General features: G+C 40.8%; 1 protein-coding gene and 1 pseudogene across 1 annotated transcript; both read right to left on the bottom strand.

Moving 5' to 3' along the window:
- Positions 1-232: 232 nt before the first annotated feature.
- On the bottom strand, positions 233-6,748 carry LOC103239284 (mas-related G-protein coupled receptor member X3). The gene is made up of 2 exons (XM_008005014.3): positions 6,580-6,748; positions 233-1,540 (listed from the first exon to the last, which is right to left on the bottom strand). Exon 2 carries the CDS (start codon positions 1,513-1,515, stop codon positions 547-549), a length of 969 nt encoding a protein of 322 aa, XP_008003205.1. The 5' UTR covers positions 1,516-1,540; positions 6,580-6,748; the 3' UTR covers positions 233-546.
- Positions 6,749-12,620: 5,872 nt separating this feature from the next.
- Positions 12,621-13,710, bottom strand: LOC103239300 (mas-related G-protein coupled receptor member X3-like; annotated as a pseudogene).
- Between the last annotated feature and the right edge of the window lie 6,616 nt (positions 13,711-20,326).

Here is a 20,326-nt window from a genome sequence, read left to right on the forward strand (position 1 = left end):
AGTGTTTTTATAAAGAGAAAGTCTGTCTCTAAGGACATTATTTTGCTTCATATCTGAGAATTCAATGGAATTTAGAGGTAGCAGAACTCACTTATTCAGAATCAAGCTTCTAACTGCAGTAATGCCTCCAGTCATCGAAGGGAACATGATTTTCAGGGGAACATAATCTGAGAGATTAATAAGGAATCCTCCTTTTTGATACTATCAGGTAGAAAAGAAGCATAAAGAAGAGTTTTAGGATTGTGGACAGGAACTCCTTTTATTACAATGAAAATTTCAGGAAAAGTATTCAGTAAGAAACATTTGGTGTAAGATAACAGGGAAAATGTGTTGGTAACATCAAGGAGAATCTAAACATTGTACCGTCAGACTAATGCTTTCCATGGGTGAAAACTGCCACTGTCAGGTTAGATAAACATCTATTCGAAGACCGTGAGGAACCACTGAGACATTCCTGAGGCAGAAGGCTAAGAAAAATGCATATAATTGTCAAGAGTGGCAGGGCAGCCTTGCTCTCAAAGTCTCATGGAGGGCAGAGGCTCTTCCTCACTGCTCCAATCTGCTTACCGACAGCTCCAGGGTTTCCTCAGGAAGCCGCCCTCCACCTTCATCCACCTCAGGCGTGTCCTGCAGAGCCCTCTGGAGAACCAGCTTCAGGTTCTGCCTATTTTGACGCTGCCTAAAGGAGCCCACGAAGAAGTAAATGATGGGGTTGGCACTACTGTTTAGAGAGGACAGGAAAACAGAAATTAGATGAACATGACAAAATAAGACTTTCCAATCCAGGTGGATCCTGGAAAACAGGGCCCACTGAATGCCAAAGGGCAGGCCACAGAGGAGGAAGACCAGCACTGTGAGCAGGATGGTCACGTACAGCCTGGTCAACGGCATCTTCCGGGATCCACAGAGAATCCTGACCAGCAGGACCAGGCTGGACCCACAGAGAACCACACATAAAAAAAACAGCCACGCAATGGTAATGAAATCTGATGTTTCACACCAAACAGAATCAGCACCACTAAACAGGAAGTCACAGAACATCCACTCCAGGATGCTCCGCAGCAGGGACAGGACCCAGAGCAGGACACACACGACCGCTGACAGGTGTCTGGGGCGGCGGCAGCGGTACCACACGGGCCACAGGACGCACAGGCAGCGCTCGGTGCTGATGGCGCTCAGCATGCTCAGGCCTATAAAGTAGGGAAAGGTCATCACAGGATTGACAATTTTGGAGATGGGATGGCGGATATTGATGAGGCGTAACGGCGAACGTACAATGTGGCCGCTGAGGAAGAGGAAGTCGGCCGCAGCCAGGTTGAGGATGTAGGTGGAGACAGCGTTCCTGCGCATGCGGAAGCCCAGGAGCCACAGCACAACCGCGTTTCCTGTCAGCCCCACGAGGGAAATGATGCACGTCAGCACCGTGAGGCTCAGGGTCTGCTTGTAGCAAGGAGTCTCCTCGCGTCCATTGATTGGTGTCTGTGATGTACCCAGGGCTGGGATGGTTGGATCCATGCTCAGAAACCCCAGTCTGGTGCCCCTGGGAACACAGAGCAGATGTGATCACCAGCTGTGTGATCTCTGATTCTCCCCACCACCCTGCCATGTGGTATTTTTACTGTCCTCATTTAAAGAGGAGAGATCGGCCGGGGCGCGGTGGCTCACGCCTGTAATCCCAGCACTTTGGGAGGCCGAGATGGGCGGATCACGAGGTCAGGAGATCAAGACCATCCTGGCTAACAGGGTGAAACCCCGTCTCTACTAAAAATACAAAAAAAAAAAAAAAAAAAAAAAAAAAAAAGCCAGGCGTAGTGGCGGGCGCCTGTAGTCCCAGCTGCTTGGGAGGCTGAGGCAGGAGAATGGTGTGAACCCGGGAGGCAGAGCCTGCAGTGAGCCGAGATCGTGCCACTGCACTCCAGCCTGGGCGACTGAGCAAGACTCCGTCTCAAAAAAAAAGAAGAAAAAAAAAAAAAGAGGAGAGATCAGAGACTCGCAGAGAATAAGTCACCTATCAAAAGGTGGGGGTCCTCAAATCCAGTTCGAAATCCAGTTCTTGCTGACTCTGAAGCCTGACCTCTCTCTACTGCCACACAAGTTCTGTGCTGACATGGGAATAACATTAGGATCAAAACACCCCCAACTCATCCGGCCAGGGCTGTGGACCCGATCATTACTGTATCCTGGGCCTGACATTTTCTCTCAGGTGGAGGAATTCAGATACACAAGGAGGTGGTTGTGACACCCACATGACCAGTACTGCTCATCCAGGGACAGGAAAGAAGACCATGCATTATGAATCAGAGGAAAATGTGGCCTTCGCTATGATAAGTGTGAAAATGGCTGGGCCTGGTGGGTGAGAAATAACTCAGTGTGTCAGTCATTGCAGACAGGACCACATTTTACATTTTTTACTCCCAGTGCCTATTCCATGACCAGCACACTGTGCTGAGCAGCTAATGGTAATGGTAGATTTGGATGAAATGGAAAATAAAAGTGGAAGCACAATGTAAGGCATTAAAACACACATGTATAATTAGATGAAGAAAATTTCATTTATCAGAATTCTGTTTTTGGACAGCTCCATCTGTATTGAGAAGAATTATTGATGAGTGCCCAGAACCTGAAATTGACCACTGATGTGGCTTTACTGAACACCTAGAAGAATTTTTGTACACAATGTTTGGGTAGGGTGTGTGTCTGAGCTGAACTGCTCAGCAACAGAGCAGAGGAAAGAGTAAGTGAGGGTGAGGTCTGAGTGCCTCTGAAGCAGGTAATTGAAGTGTGGGAATATCTATGAGGCACTACTAAGTGTTCTACTGGGTATGCACAATGTAAACCTATTTCATTCTCTCTTTCAGGAGATCTTTGGTAGCTTTTCTTTGTTGATGCAAACATTTATATGAGAGAAGTCCATGAGTGGAAATAGGAGAAGTGTAGGGCTTGGGTTGTAAAGAGACATATTGATGCAAATTTCAACTGGAGAATGAGGATTAGGTCTAATCTGGGAGAATAACAGCAGCTGATTGACAGTTTATTAGGTATTGCTTCTTTTAATCATCTGAAGAGCCTAAGAGGTAAAAATTAGCATTATTCCTCTACTGCAGATAATGCAATTAGAGTACAAAGAGAGGGAATTATTTGTCCTGGGAGTTATATATTATGTAGTATGAATGTGAGCCCAGCAGGGCTGACTCACGATCCAGTTTTTTTTTTTTTTTTTAAGACGGAGTCTGGCTCTGTAGTCCAGGCTGGAGCACAGTAGCGCGATCTCAGCTCACTGCAAGTTCCGCCTCCTGGGTTCAGTCATTCTCCTGCCTCAGCCTCCCGAGTAGCTGGGACTAGAGGCAGCCGCCACCACGCCCAGCTAATTTTTTGTATTTTTAGTGGAGATGGGGTTTCACTGTGTTAGCCAGGATGGTCTCGATCTCCTGACCTCGTGATCTGCCCATGTTGGCCTCCCAAAGTGCTGGGATTACAAGCCTGAGCTACTGTGCCCGGCTACGATCCAGTTTTTTACCAGCCCTTTGGACCCAGCATCACTATGTGTCAATTATACATGTTAGATGGGGTAAAGTAGAGGAGTGATTCTCAAGTTAAATCCAAGTTAGCAGTCAAAATTGTGGGCTGAAAAAAAAAAAGCTAACCTAAACAAACTCCAGGTAGAGAATGAGAAACAAATGAAATAGGGAACAAAATAGAGGTCAGTGAACACCATTTAGGAACAAATTCAGTTTTTTGGTTTTTTTTCCTTTGCCTATCAGAGGCCACATTTGTTCTGGAATCCTGAGAATGCACATGGGCAGGAGCTCTCCAGGTGGAAAGAAGACGCAGCCTCCTTTGGGAGTACAGATGAGCATCAGGAGTGAGTACATCCATCATGAGCTCTCTTAGAGAGACAAGCTGCCACAGCTCTGATTGGCCCAAAAAGGAAATGGGAGGAAAAGGAGAACCTCTGTTATCCACACTGAGGGCACTAAGCTGTTTGTCCATCTATAGTTATGGTATGATATGTTTGTCTTCCTCATGAAACCCAAAGCTTGGTAAGGAGTAAGTCATGCCTGTCTTTTTCACTGTGGTGTCACCAACATTTAGCATGTGTTCCTTAAAGACCATCTATGATATTATCCTCATATAACATAAGATGAAGCCAAGGCCTAGAGAATTAAAGGGTTTTCCTGAGTTCACAACACGAAGAGCAGGTCCAATACCAGCCCCTGGTCCCTGGAGCCCTGCATGAGACCAGTTCTCTTCTCTGCCCCATCATTTATTATTTCTGAGGAGTTCCTGAAAAATACTGATATGAGCACAGAATTAGAGACAGTCAGGGACTGAAGAGACTGCTAGGTTGCCCCAACATTCATTTTCCTCTGTGGTCATGTAACAATTCTGAGAATGCACAAACAGCACAAGGACCCACATCCCAGTTTTCCTTGGTACTGGATGACATTGCATGACCAGGTGCTGTTAAGTGGAAGAATCACAAAAGTGATAGAACCAAGTCCCAGCTCATGGGATTAATAGAAGGAGCAAAGCCACATCCTTTTCCATAAGACTGGAATGCTGATGTTGCTGGGAACCAGGTAGGATCACAAGGATGAGGGCAACTCTCTAGGAATGGGGGAGCAGCAATTTTTGGAATTCTGGTGTATGATGCATTGGAGCTTCTAGCTCAGATCTCAAAGAGTGTCATTTTTGTGTATTCATGGGGGATTGTTTCCAGAAGCCCAGCACAAACAAAAATCTGCAGATGCTCAATTTCCTTATATGTGGTATTTGTATATACTCTATGCACTCTTTAATGTACTCTCCCAGATACATTAAATCATTTAAAATTATTTAGAATAACTGACAAAATGCAAATGCTATGTAAATTCTTGTTATATTGTAGTTTTTCAGAAATAATGACAAGGAAAAACAAGTTTGTACCTGTTCAGTATATACACAATTCCGCCACACCTTTATTTTTGGAAAAGTTTCCTCCTGTGGTTTATTGAATCTGTAGATTCAGAACCTAGTGACCCAGAGGCTCAACTATACTTTCTTGTTTAATATATTTCTACTTCGTGTCTTTATTAGAACAGCCAAACTTATATTCTGAACAAAATAAATATGTTCTCTTTTTAAAATTACATTTTATTTTCTATGCATTTTTGACAAATGCAAACATTTCTGCATAAAAGTGACAGTAGAGAAAGACATGCCAAACATTAAAGTAGTCTAATAGAGCTGAAATGAGACAGGAATCAATCAGATAAAGAAAGCCCCAGGAATTAGGAGGACACAAGGTGACAGGGATAGTCTCATTTGCCATGAGGATTTGCTTTCCATTCTTCTTTATCCTGTTTGACATCCCAAGAGAGTGGCTTCTATGTACCACATCAGTGGATTCTTATTATTTCTGGTTTCTGGTGGAATTGAGACACTGGGAGACACCTACAGGAGACTGGAAGACAGCAGGAGAGCACCTTGGGATTTCCATCTCCTGGCTCTCTGACTGTGTATTAGTTTCTTATTGCATTGCTAAAAAGAAATACCTGAGACTGGGAAATTTATGAAGAAAATAGGTTTAACTGGCTCATAGCTCTACAGACTGTACAAGAAGCATAGCAGCTTCTGCTTCAGGGGAGGCCTCAGGAAGCTTCCAATCATGGTGAAAGGCAAAGGGGGAGCGAGGCATCTCACATAGTGAGAATAGGAACAAGAGAGAGAGGGAGGAGTTGCTACACGCTTTTAAGCATCTAGATTTCATGAGAATTCATCAGTATCACAACAACAATACGAAAAGCGGATAGTGTTAAAACATACATGCAAAACCATCTCCATGATCTAATAAATATCTCCCACCAGGCCCTCCCTCCAACATTGGGAATTACAGTCAACATCGGATTTTGGTGGGAACAGAGATCCAAACTATATCAGCCTGTGTAGCTGTGTGTTAGCCATGCAGGGCTTCTCTACCTGCCTGCTCCTGCTCTCCCACCCTTATGGCTACAGCTATGGCTATGGCAACAATGGTAACTGCTCCTTCCCTGTCCCTTTCAGCCTAGGCGAGGAAGTAGTGCTCCCCTATGTATTGCTGCTTAGGGTGCTGACCCATGCCTGGTCTCTTTCCCTTAACCCTGTGCATCTTTGTAAATACTTTCCTCATGAAACACTCCTTAATTGTTGGACCATCTATATCTTCCTTAGATCTTTCCAGATAAGCAAAGAAGAATAAATTTGAAAGGTAAGTAAAACAACAAAACTGGCTCTACAACAGTTCAACTCTGGAAAGAAGTGCCTGCATGTCCCCTTGCTTGTTAAAAGAATGTAAGAAGCAGCATTCTCTCCAGGAGAGCAGATTGAGTGATTGGAATGAAGGAGGTGATATGGGGATAAATCAGAATGGGGACCCCATTTGGAACTCACACAGTTTGGGTTGGCAGCACTCAGTTTCCAAAAGGAAGCTTCATGTCTCCTGTCTTATCCTGAAACAAGCTCATGACTCCCTCCATGTAGCACCAAGGTGGAAGCACAGGGACATGATCTTATAGCAAAAACCATAACTGACTATGGAAGAAGGCAGTTCTTGGTACTTACCCTTATGGTTCCTTCTTTGTCCAGAGGTGAAGACCTCCCTTGTGCTAAAGGTAGAGAGCCTTTCTGGGATTCAGTAACTTCAGAGGACTTTTCTGTGTTGCTTAATTCAGGAGATGCCTACAGGAGCTGAAATGAAAGCTGGTTAGCAATACAGGCTTATAAAGATGCTGGACAGTCTTGTTAATTCCTGTATAAGGACTATGGACAAATCAGAGGCCAGAGGTATTTGAGGCACAAATCCTAATTGAGATGATTCTTGGCCTCTGTCCCATATCCAATACATATCAGCTTCTCCCATCACATTCCATCTTGTTCAACTTCCTGTAAGTAATTGCTGTCTTGATTTTAAAAAATCAATTATGGGTCTAGGTATCACATTAAGCAATGTGAACTACCATTATGAGGCTTTTTATCCAAATGAAAAAGCAGATCATAGGATCATTCAAGGCTGACAATGGCCTGACACCATTTTTTGATGTTTTCTTTATTATAGTGGTGATATATTCATGTGTATACTTCCTTTCCAAATGCTAGAAAAGTGTATGCAAGGTGAAAATCTAGAGTCCCATTGTCCAGAGGCTACCACTTGCTACACTTTTCATTCTTACTTCTTTTATTATTATCAACTCTGAACAGTGAACTTTTTAAGTTTAGTGAAATTAAATCATTTATAATTATTAGTTTTATTTCAATGGGTTTTGGGGTAACAGGTGGTGTTTGCTTACATGGGTAAGTTCTTTAGTGGTAATTTCTGAGATTTTGGTGCACCCATCACCTGAGCAGTGTACACTATACCTAATGGGTAGTCTTTATCCCTTACCCCCTTCCATCCTTCCCTGACAAGTCCCCAAAGTTCATTATATTATTCTATGCCTTTTTGTCCTCACAGCTTAGCCCCCACTTGTAAGTGAGAACATATGATGTTTGGTTTTCCATTCCTGAGTTACCCCACTTAGAATAAGGGTCTCCAATTCCATCTAGATTGCTGTGAATACCATTATTTTATTCCTTTTTATGGCTGAGTAGTATTCCATGGTATATAAATAAATATATTTATACATATTTAATGGGATTACTGGATCACATGGTCGATCTACTTTTAGTTCTTTACTAAATTTCCACACTGGTTTCCGTAGTGGTTGTGCTAGTTTACATTCCCACCAGCAGTGTAAAAGTGTTCCATTATCACCACATACCCGCCAACATCTATTATTTTTAGATTTTTAAGTTATGACCATTCTTGCAGGAGTAAGGTGGTATCACATTACGGTTTTGATTTACATTTCCCTGATCATTAGTGATGTTAAGCATTATTTCCTCTTTGTTGACAATTTGTATATCTTCTTTTGAGAACTGTCTATTCATGTCCTTAGCCCACTTTTTCATGGGATTGTTTGCTTTCTTCTTGCTGATTTGTTTGAGTTCCTTGTAGATTCTGGCTAATGCCCTTTGTCAGATGCATAGTTTGTGAAGATTTTCTCTCACTCTGTGGGTTGTCTGTTTGCTCTGCTGATGATCGCTTTTGCTGGGCAAAAGCTTTTTAGTTTAATTAAGTCCCATCTATTTATTTTTGTTTTTGTTGCATTTACTTTTGGGTTCTTGGCCATGAAATCTTTGCCTAAGCAAATGTCTAGAAGCATTTTTCTGATGTTATCTTCCAGAATTTTTATGGTTTTAGGTCTTATATTTAAGTCTTTGATCCATCTTGTGTCAATTTTTGTATAAAATGAGAGATGAGGATCCAGTTTCATTCTTCTACATGTGGCTTGCCAATTATCTCAGCACCATTTGTTAACCAGGGTGTCCTTTCCCCACTTTATGTTTTTGTTTGCTTTTGTCAAAAATCAGTTGGCTGTAAGTATTTGGCTTTATTTATGGATTCTCTCTTCTTTTCCATTGGTCTAATTGTGCCTAGTTTTATGCCAGTGCCATGCTGTTTTGGTGATTATAGCCTTGCAGTATAGTTTGAAGATGGCTAATGTGATGCCTCCAGATTTGTTCTTTTTGCTAACTCTTTCTTTGGCTATGCAGTTTTTGTTGTTGTTGTTCTTGTTGTTGTTGTTTTTTGTTTTCGTTTTTGTTTTTTTTATTGTTGTTCCATATGAATTTTAGAATTCTTTTTCTAGTTGTGTGAAGAATGATGATGATATTTTGGTGGGAATTGCATTGAACTTGTAGATTGCTTTTGACAGTATGGTCATTTTCACAATATTGATTCTACTGTAGATCCATGAGCATGGGATGTGTTTCCATTCGTTTGTGTCATCTATGATGTCAGCAGTGTTTTGCAATTTTCCTTGTAGAGGTCTTTCACCTCCTTGGGTAAGAATATTCTTAAGTATTTTTTTTACAGCTATTGTAAAAGTGTTTGAGTTATTGATTTGATTCTCAGCTTGGTCACTGTTGGTGTATAGCAGTGCTACTGATTTGTGTACATTGAATTTGTATCCTGAAACTTCACTGAATTTAGGTATCAATTCTAGGAGCTTTCTGGATGAGTCTTTAGGGTTTTCTAGGTATACAATCATATCATCAGTGAACAGGGACAGTTTGACTTCCTCTTTATTGATTTGGGTGCCCTTGATTTCTTTCTCTTGTCTGATTACTCTGGCTAAAACTTCCACTATTATGTTGAATAGAAGTGGTGAAAGTGACATCCTTGTCTTGTTCCAGTTCTCAGGGACAATGTTTTCAACAGGACAATGTTTTCAACTTTTCCCCATTCAGTATAATGTTTGCTGTGGGTTTGTCATAGATGGCTTTTATTACATTAAGGTATGTACCTTCTATGTCGATTTTGCTGAAGGTTTTAAATCATAAAGAAATGCTAGATTTTGTCCAGTGCTTTTTCAGCATCTATTGAGATGATCATGTGATTTTTGTTTTTAATTCTGTTTATGTGATGTATCACATTTATTGACTGGTGTATGCTAACCTATCTTGCATCCCTGGTACACACTTGACAATGGTGGATTATCTTCTTGATATGCTGTTGGATTGGGTTAGCTAGTATTTTGTTGGGGATTTCTGCAGGTATATTCATCAAGGGTACTGGTCTGTAGTTTTCTTTTTTATATGTCCTTCCCTAGTTTTGGTATTAAGGTGACATTGGCTTCATATAATGCTTCAGGCAGGATTCCCTCTTTCTCTATATTTTGGAATAGCTTCAGTAGGATTGACACCAATTCTTCTTTGAATATCTGATAGAATTCAGCTGTGAATACATCTGATCCTGTACTTTTTGTTGGCAATTAAAAAATTTTTTTTATTTCAATCTCACTGCTTTTTATTGGCTGTTCAGATTTTCTGTTTCTTCCTGGTTTAATCTAGGAGGTTTGCATATTTCCAGGAATTTATGCATAACCTCCAGGTTTTCTGGTTTGTGCATGTAAAGTTGATCGCAGTAGCCTTGAAAGATCTTTTGTATTTCTGTAGTAGTGGTTGTAATATTTCTTGTTTCATTTCTCATTGAGCTTATTTGAATCTTCTCTGTTCTTTTCTTGGTTAACCTCGCTAATGATGTATCAATTTTGTTTATGTTTTCAAAGAACCAGCCTTTTGTTTCATTTTTCTTTTGTTTTGTTTGTTTGTTTCAGTTTCATTTAGTTCTGCTCTGAAGGTTTTTATTTTTATTTTTATTTTTTAATTTTCTTTCGCTGGGTTTGGGTTTAGTTTGTTCTTGCTTCTCTAGTTCCTTGAGATGTGACCTTAGATTGTCTATTTGTGCCCTTTCAGACATTTTGATGTATGCATTTAATGCTATGAACTTTCCTCTTAGCACCACTTATGCCGTATTCCAGAGGTTTTGATAGGTTGTGTCACTATTATCGTTCAGTTTATAGAATTTTTAAATTTCCATCTTGATTTCATTGTTGACCCAATAATAATTCAGGAGCAGGTTCTTTAATTTCCATGTATTTGCATGGTTTTGAAGGTTCCTTTTGGATTTGATTTCCAATTTTATTCCACTGTGCTCTGAGAGACTACTTGATATAATTTCAATTTTCTTAAATTTATTGAGACTTGTTTTGTGGCCTATAGTATAGTCTATCTTGGAGAATGTTCCATGTGCTGATGAATAGAATGTATATTCTGCAAATGTTGGGTAGAACCTCCTGTGAATATTGTTAAGTCCATTTGTTCTAGGGTATAGTTTAAATCCATGGTTTCTTTGTTGACTTTCTGAATTGATGGCCTGTCTAGTGCTGTCAGTGGAGTACTATTGAGGTTGCATACTATTATTGTGTTGCCACCTATCTCATTTCTTAAGTCTACTGGTAACTGTTTTATAAACTTGTGAGCTCCAGTGTTAGGTGCATATATATTTAGGATTGTGATATTTTCCTGTTAGACTAGACCTTTTATTGTTATATAATATCTCTCTTTGTTTTTTCTCTCTGTTGTTGCATTAAAGCCCATTTTGTCTGATGCAAAAATAGCTCATCCTGCTCACTTCCAGTGTCCATTTGAATGGACTATCCTTTTCCGCTCCTTTACTATAGGTTTCTCTAAGTCTTATGTGTTAGGTAAGTTTTCTGAAGACAGCAGATAGTTGGTTGATGAATTCTTATCCATTCTGCCATCCTGTATGTTTTAAGTGGAGCATTTAGGCCATTTATATTCAGTGTTAGTATTGAGATGTGAGGTGCTATTCTATTCATCATGCTAGTTGTTGCCTAAATACCTTATTTTTGTATTCTGTTATTGTTTTATAGGTCTTATGAGATTTAATGTCTAAGAAGGTTCTATTTTGGTGCATTTCAAGGTTTTATTTCAAGATTTAGAGCTCCTGTCAGCAGTTCTTATAGTGCTGGCTTGGTAGTGGCAAAATCTCTCAGCATTTGTTTGTCTGAAAAAGACTCTATTTTTCCTTCGTTTATGAAGCCTAGTTTCATCAGACACAATATTCCTACCTGGTAATTGTTTTGTTTAAGGAAGTTAAAGATAGGGCCTCAATCCCTTCTAGTTTGTAGGGTTTCTGCTGAGAAATCTGTTGTTAATCTGATACCTTTTCCTTTATAGGTTACCTGATGCTTTTGCCTCACAGCTCTTAAGGTTCTTTCCTTCATCATGACTTTTGATAACCTGATGAGTATATGCCTAGGTGATGATCTTTTTTGATGAATTTCGCGGGTGTTCCTTGAGTTTCTCATATTTGGGTATCTAGATCTCTAGCAAGCCCGGTGAACTTTTCCTTGATCATTCCCTCAAATACATTTTCCAAACTTTGAGATTTTTCTTCTTTCTCAGGAACACCGATTTTTCTTATATTTGGTCATTTAACATATCTGGAACTCCAATTATTCTTAAATTTGGTCGTTTAACATAATCCCAAATTTCTTGGAGGCTTTGTTTATTTTTTTAAATTCTTTTTTAGTTGCCTTTGTCATACTGGGTTAATTTGAAAGCCTTGTTTCCCAGCTGTGAATTTCTTTCTTCTACTTGTTTGATTCTATTATTGAGATTTTTTCCAGTGTATTTTGCATTTCTCTGTGTCCTTCATTTTCAGAAGTTGTAATTTTCTAAATTCATGCTGTCTATTTCTCTGAGGATTTTTTTGTCCATATCCTGTAATATTTAAAAAATTTCTTTGAGTTGGTATTCACCTGTCTCTGGTGCCTCCTTAAGTAGTTTAATAATCCACCTTCTGAATTCACTTTTTTTTTTTTTTTTTTTTTTTTGGCAATTCAGAGATCTTTTCTTGGTTTGGATCCATTGCTGATGAGCTACTATGATCTTTTGGGGGTGTTAAAGAACCTTGTTTTGTCATATTATCAGAATTGTTTTTCTAGTTCCTTTTCATTTGGATGGACTGTCAGAGGGAAGACCTGTGGCTCAAGGGCTGCTGTTCAGATTCTTTTGTCCCATGGGAGTACTCCCTTGATGTGGTGCTCTCTCCCTTCCCCTAGGTATGGGGCTTCCTGAGAGCCAGACTGTAGTGACTGTTATTTCTCTTTTGAGTCTAGCCAGCTAGGGGAGTTATTAGGCTCCTGGCCGGTACTAGGGAGTGTCTGCAAAGGGTCCTGTGAGGTGATCCATGTTCAGAAGTAAATGATGGAGTTGGCGTTACTGTTAAGAGAGAGCAGAAAAATGGAAACTAGATGAACATGACAAAATAAGACATCAAAATCCAGGTGGATCCTGGAAAACAGGGCCCACTGAATGATGAAGGGCAGCCCACAGAGGAGGAAGACCAGCACTGTGAGCAGGATGGTCACGTACAGCCTGGTCAGTGGCATCTTCTGGGACCCGTAAAGGATCCTGACCAGCAGGACCAGGCTGGACCCACAGAGAACCACAGATAAAAACATCAGCAACATGACTATGATGAAATCTGATTTTGACACCAAACAGAATCAGCACCACTAAGCAGGAAGTCACAGAACATCCACTCCAGGATGCTCCGCAGCAGGGACAGGGCCCAGAGCAGGACACACACAACTTCTGACAGGTGTGTGGGTAGGCGGCAGCGGTACCAGATGGTCCACAGGACGCACAGGCAGCGCTCGGTGCTGATGACGCTCAGCATACTTAGGCCTGCAGAGTAGGAAAAGGTCATCACAGGATTGACGATTTTGGAGATGGGATCGAGGATATTGATGAGGTGTAACTGGGAACCTATAACGTGGCCGCTGAGGAGGAGGAAGTTGGTGGCGGCCAGGTTGAGGATGTAGGTGGAGAAGGCATTCCTGCACATGCGGAAGCCCAGGAGCCAGAGTACAACCATGTTTCCTGTCAGCCCCACAAGGGAAATGATGCACATCAGCACTGTGAGGCTCAGGGTCTACTTATAGCAAGGAGTCTCCTCGGTTCCATTGATTGGTGTCAGTTCTGTGTCCAAGGCTGGGATGGTTGGATCCATGCTCAGAAACCCTAGTCTGGTGTCCCCGGGAACACAAACCAGATGTGATCACCAGCTGGGTGATCTCTGATTCTCCCCACCACCCTGCCATGTGGTATTTTTACTGTCCTCATTTAAAGAGAAGAGATCAGAGACTCGCAGAGAATAAGTCACCTATCAAAAGGTGGGGGTCCTCAAATCCAGTTTGAAATCCAGTTCTTGCTGACTCTGAAGCCTGACCTCTCTCTACTGCCACACAAGTTCTGGGCTGACATGGGAATAACATTATGGTCAAAGCACCCCAACTCATCCGGCCAGGGCTGTGGACCCGATCATTACTGTATCCTGGGCCTGACATTTTCTCTCAGGTGGAGGAATTCAGATACACAAGGAGGTGGTTGTGACACCCACATGACCAGTACTGCTCATCCAGGGACAGGAAAGAAGAACATGCATTACGAATCAGAGGAAAATATGACCTTCGCTATAAGTGTGAAAATGGCTGGGCCTGGTGGGTGAGAAATAACTCAGTGTGTCAGTCATTGCAGACAGGACCACATTTTACATTTTATACCCCCAGTGCCTATTTCCATGAGCAGCACACTGTGCTCTTCATAAATATTCATTCGATGGAGGGATGCATGCATGAGGAGCCTAATGGTAATGGTAGATTTAGATGAAGTGGAAAATAAAAATGAAAGCACAATATAAGGCATTAAAACACACACGTATAATTAGATGAAGAAAATTTCATTCATCAGAATGGACAGCTCTATCTGTGTTGAGAGAAGAATTATTGATGAGTGCCCAAAACCTGAAATTGACCACTGATGTGACTTTGAAATGAGGACCAGCTCAGCTCTTAAATATAGTCATCCCTGGGTATTCACAGGGGATTGTTACCAGAACCCCTGCACACACCAAAATCTGCAGATTCTCAATTTCCTCATATAAAATAATGTAGTATTTATATATTTCGTGTGTACTTTCTCCCTTATGCATTAAGTCATTTCTAGTTTATTTATAATGTCTAATAAAATGTAAACATTATGTGAATTCTTGTTATACTGTATTTTTAAGAAAATAATGATGAGAAAAAAAGTTTGTACCTGTTCAGTACATACACAAATCCACCATATCTCTATTTTTGGGATATTTTCGACATGTGGTTTGTTGAGCCTGCAGGTTCAGAACCTAGTGACACAGAGGCACAACAGTACTTCCTTCTTTAAGATATTTCTAGTTTGTGTCTCTATTAGAGCAGCCAAACATAGATTCTAAACAAAAGGCGTGTTTTCTCTTTTTAAAATTACATTTTATTTTTTATGCACTTTTGATAAATGCAAATGTTTCTGCATAAAAGTGACAGTAAGGAAAGATGCATGAAACATATAACAGTCTGGTAAAGCTGAAATGAGATAAGAATCAATGATGTTTAGATAGAGAAAGCACCAGGAATTAGGAGGCTGTAAGAAGGTGAGAGGGATCGTCTCATTTGCCATGAGGATTTGCTTTCCATTCTTCTCTATCCTGTTTGACATCCTAAGAGAGTGGTTTCTATATACCTCATCAGTGGGGTTCTGTTTATTCTGGTTTCTTCCTGAATTGAGATACCGGTGGGAGACTGGAAGGCAGTAGGGAAGTGATTTGGGATTCCTACCTCCTGGCTCTTCACTGTGTATTAGTTTGTTCTCACATTGCTATAGAGAAATACCTGAGAGTGGTTAATTTATGAAGAAAACAGGTTCAATTGGCTCATGGCTCTACAGGCTGTACAGGAAGCATAGTGGCTTCTGCTTCTGGGGAGGCCTTAGGAAGCTTCCAATCGTGTCAGAGGCAAAGGGGGAGCGAGGCATCTTACATGGTGAGAGCAGGAGCAAGAGAGAGAGGGAGGAGGTGTTACACACTTTTAAACAACTAGATTTCATGAGAACTCACTCACCATCATGACAACAATACCAAAGGGGAATGTTGTTAAACCATTCATGAGAAACTGTCCCCATTATCTAATCACCTCCCACCAGGCCCTACCTCCCACATTGGGAATTTGGGTGGAGACACAGATCCAAACAGCCTATTTGGCGTGTGTTGGCCATGCAGGGCTTTTCCACCTGCCTAGTCAGCTTCTTTCATCCCTATAGCTACAGTTATGGTTATGCTGTCATTGGTAACTGCTCCTTCCCTGTCCCTTTCAGGCTAGGGGAAGACGTAGTGCTCCACCATTGCTACTTAGGGTGCTGCCCCATGCATTGTCTCTATCCCTTAACCCAGCACATCTTTGTAAATACTTCCCTCATGAAACACTCCTCAATTATTTCAGTTTGGACTATCTGTTTCCTCCTTGGGCCTTTCCAGATAGGCAAAGAAAAATAACTTTGAAAAGCAAGTAAAACAAAACCTGCTCCTACAGCAGTTCAACTCTGAGAAGCAATGCCTGCATGTCCCCTGGCTCCTTAAATGAATGTAAGAGGCAGCATTCTCTCCACGAGGGCAGATTGAATGGTTGGAATAATGGGTGTAATATTGGGAGATAAATCAGAAGGAAGTTCTGCCCAAACCCATTTGGAGTTGCCACACTCTGGTCTGCCAGCACAGTATTTCCAGAGGGAAGCTTCATGTCTCTTGCCTTTTCCTGAGACAAGCTCATGACCTCCTACATGTAGGACCCCAAGGTGGAAACACAGGGACGTGACCTTATAGCAAAAATGATAACTGACTATGAAAGAAGACAGTTCTTGGTACTTACCCTTATCTTTCCTTTTTCTTTTATCCAGTGGAAGTGGTAAAGACCTCCTTTGTGCTAAAGGGGGAGAGCCATTCTGGGATTCAGTGACTTCTGAGGACCCTTCTGTGTTGCTTAATTCAGGAGATGCCTACAGGAGCAGGAATGAAAGCTGGTGGTCAATCCGGTTTATGAAGGTGCTAGATAGCTTTGCAATTTCCTGTATAAGAACTATGGACAAATCAGAGGCCAGAGGTGTTTGAGACACAAACCCTAACCGAGATGATTCTTGGCCTGTGTCCCATGTCCAATACATATCGGCCTCTCCCATCACATCCCATCTCCTGAATGTAATTGCTGTCCTGAACATTTAAAATCAGTCATGGGCACTGGTATCAACATTAAGCAATGTGAGCTTTTGTTGTGAGGCTTTGTAACTAAAGAAAAAAGTAGGCCGGGCACGGTGGCTCACGCCTGTAATCCCAGCACTTTGGGAGGCCTAGGTGGGCAGATCACGAGGTCAGGAGTTCAAGACCAGCCTGATCAACATGGTGAAACTCTGTCTCTACTGAAAATACAAAAATTAGTCGGTGTGGTGGCACGTGCCTGTAATCCCAGCTACTCAGGAGGCTGAGGCAGGAGAATTGCTTGAACCTGGGAGGCAGAGGTTGCAGTGAGCTGAGATCACACTATTGCACCCCAGTCTGGGTGACAGCACGAGATTCCATCTCAAAAAAAAAAAGAAAAGAAAAGAAAAGGAAAAAGTAGATCATAGGTTCATTCAAAGCTGACAATGGCCTGACACCATTTTTTGGGGTGTTTTCTTTATCATAGCGGTAATATATTTATGAGTATACTTTCCAAATCATAGAGAATTGTATACAAGGTGGAAAATATAGAATCCCATTGTCCAGAGGCTACCACTTTCTGCACTTTTCATTCTTACTTCTTTTGTTATTATCAACTCTGAATAGTAAATGCATGTTTAATTTTACTTCATCAGTACGAACCAGTGGATCAATTGATTTATCTTTTAAAGTATAAAAAGTTCAACATATATAATATATTATTTTTTCTGCCACTTTCTGAAATTTGTTATTCTAAAATTTTTGTTTCGGATAGATACTCAAAATGTTATGTTTTATCCTATGCTTCCTTCATGTGCCTCATGCTACAACCAAATTATGCTGCTTATCTTTTTAAAAAATACCTTTTGAATTAGACTGTTTATCAACAATTGAGAAAAATCCTTCAATTGAATCTTTCAGCAAATATTTAATGAGGACTTTGTATGGGCTGAATTTTTTTCCCCCTACAATAATCAATATGTTGTTGTCCCAATCCCCAGTAAGTCATAGTCTTACTGTACAGGATTTGGAGACAGGGACTTTGAAAAGGTAATTAAGTTTAAAAGAGGCTCTTAGCCTGGGCCTTAATCCAACAGGACTGGTGGTTTTATAATAGGAGAAGGTTAGGACTTAGACACACAGAGGGAAGACCATGTGAAGACACAGGCATGAGAAGACACCATTCAACCCTGTCTATGCCTCGATCTCAGGCTTTTAGCCTCCAAAGTTATGAGAAAATGACCTTGTGTTGTTTAAGCCACCTGGTCTGTTGTACTTTGTCATGGTAGTCCTTGAAAACTAATACAGATGTATCATGCCCCAGGCTTAATTTCAGACATTTGAGTTTCAGTGTGAATAAAACTAGACCATGACCTTCTGGAGCATATCATTAAAGGGTTGAAGGTGAGTCCCCAGAAAGCAAATGAAAAGAAAAAAGGTCTGAAGAGTCTCCATCCATTTAAGCTCTGGAGGAGAAGTTGGATCCAGCAAACCATCCATAGAGAAACTGACCAATGGAGCAGAGGTCTTATACAGGAGTGTATATGGGAAATTACTTTGTGATAAAGGTTGCATATTAAAATTGTGGGCAACACATGAAAAGGAGAAACTGTGGAAGAAAGAGGAGAACAAGAAGATTATGATTTTCCAGAATTCCAAGCCATGGAGTGACTGGTGAGTAAACAGTTTCAGTAGCAGCTATGTGGTTGCAAAACTGACCTTTGGCCAAGCAATGAGGAGTCATTGCCAATATTGTCAAAGTGGTTGCAGAGTGGCCTGAAGACTAAGGGGAGCAGGTGTCCTAGAGAATGGCAGGTGGTGTGATGGGATTCCTGGCCACCGCAGATGAGAACTATCTGAAACACCACAGACAAGAATACAGTTAAGGCCGGTCGCAGTGGCTCACGCCTGCAATCCCAGCACTTTGGGAGGCCAAGACGGACGGATCACAAAGTCAGGAGATCAAGACCATCCTGGCTAACACGGTGAAACCCCGTCTCTACTAAAAATACAAAATCTAGCCGGGCGAGGTGGCGGGCGCCTGTAGTCCCAGCTACCCCGGAGGCTGAGGCAGGAGAATGGCGTGTACCGGGGAGGCGGAGCTTGCAGTGAGCCGAGATCGCGCCACTGCACTTCAGCCTGGGTGACAGAGCAAAGACTCCGTCTCAAAAAATTAACAACAACAACAAAAAAAGAATACAGTTCAAGCAGGTGATTGCCTGCCATGTTACTGTATAAGCAACGAACATTATTTCTATATACAAAACAGGGAGTAGGAAGAAATAAGAAAAATGAACCCCAACTACATCTTCTGAAAAAGAAGGATAATGAGGATGATTAAAACATAGTGTAAAGCCTGAATAAGCACAATATTGTAGTAGTCACAGTCACGTATAGAAAATCTAATCAGTGAAAAAGTTGTAAAACTAACCCTAATACATTATGGAAACATAGTACTGTCATATCTCATTTTATTTTATTTATAATTTTTTATTTTTCTATATTTGTGTGGGTATATAGTAGATGTGTATATTTATGGGGTACATGAGATGATTTGATACAGGCATGCAATGTGAAATAAGTACATCATGGAGAATGGTGTGTCCATCCCCTCAAGCATTTATCCTTTGTGTTACAAACAATCCAATTCCATTCTTTAAGTTATTTAAAAATATACAATGAAGTTATTACTGACTATAGTCACACTATTGTGCTATCAATAATAGGCCTTATTCATTTTTTCTCACTATTTTTTGTACCTATTAACCATCCCTACTTCCCTCGCACACACCCTCGCAACCCTTCCCAGCCTGTGGTAACCATCCTTCTACTCTCCTATGTCCATGAGTCCAACTTTTTTGATTTTTAGATCCCACAAATGAGTGAGAACACGCAACATTTGTCTTTCTGTGCCTGGCTTATTTCACTTCACATAATCATCTCCAGTTCCATCCACATTGTTACAAATGATTGGATCTCATCCTTTTTTATTACTGAATATACTCCATTGTGTATACATACCACATTTTCTTTATCCATTCATCTGTTGATGGACACTTAGGTTGCTTCCAAATCTTAACTATAGTAAATAGTGCCACAACAAACATATGAGTGCAGCTATCTCTTTGATATACTGATTTCCTTTCTTTTGAGTATATACCCAGCAGTGGGATTGCTGGATCATATACTAGCTCTATTTTTAGTTTTTTGAGGAACCTCCAAACTGTTCTGCATAGTGGTCATACTAATTTATATTCTTACCAACAGCATACAAGAGTTCCCTTTTCTTCACACCCTCACCAGCGTTTGTTATTGCCTGTCTTTCTGATATAAGCCACTTTAAGGGGGGGGGGGGGTGATATCTTATTGTAGTTTTGATTTGCATTTCTCTGATGATCAATGAAGTTGAGCACCTTTTCATATGTCTGTTTTCCATTTGTATATCTTCTTTTGAGAAATGTCTATTCAAATCTTTTCCCAATTTTAAAAATCAGATTATTGGATTTCTTTCCTGTAGAGTTGTTTGAGCTTCTGATATATTCTGGCTATTAATTCCTTGTCAGATGGGTAGTTTACAAATATATTCTCCCACTCTGTGGGTTGTCTCTTCATTTTGTTGATTGCATTCTTTGCTATACAGAAGCTTTTGAACTTGATGTGATCCCATTTGTCTATTTTTGTTTCGGTTGCCTGTTCTTGTTGGGTATTGTTCAAGAAATCTTTGCCCAGACTAATGTCTTGGATATTTTCCTCAATGTTTTCTTGTAGTAGTTTCATAGTTTGAGGTCTTAGATTTAAATCTTTAACTCTTTTTTGATTTGATTTTTGAATACGGCA

The sequence above is a fragment of the Chlorocebus sabaeus genome, chromosome 1 (assembly GCF_047675955.1).
Source record: "Chlorocebus sabaeus isolate Y175 chromosome 1, mChlSab1.0.hap1, whole genome shotgun sequence".
Taxonomy (NCBI): domain Eukaryota; kingdom Metazoa; phylum Chordata; class Mammalia; order Primates; family Cercopithecidae; genus Chlorocebus; species Chlorocebus sabaeus.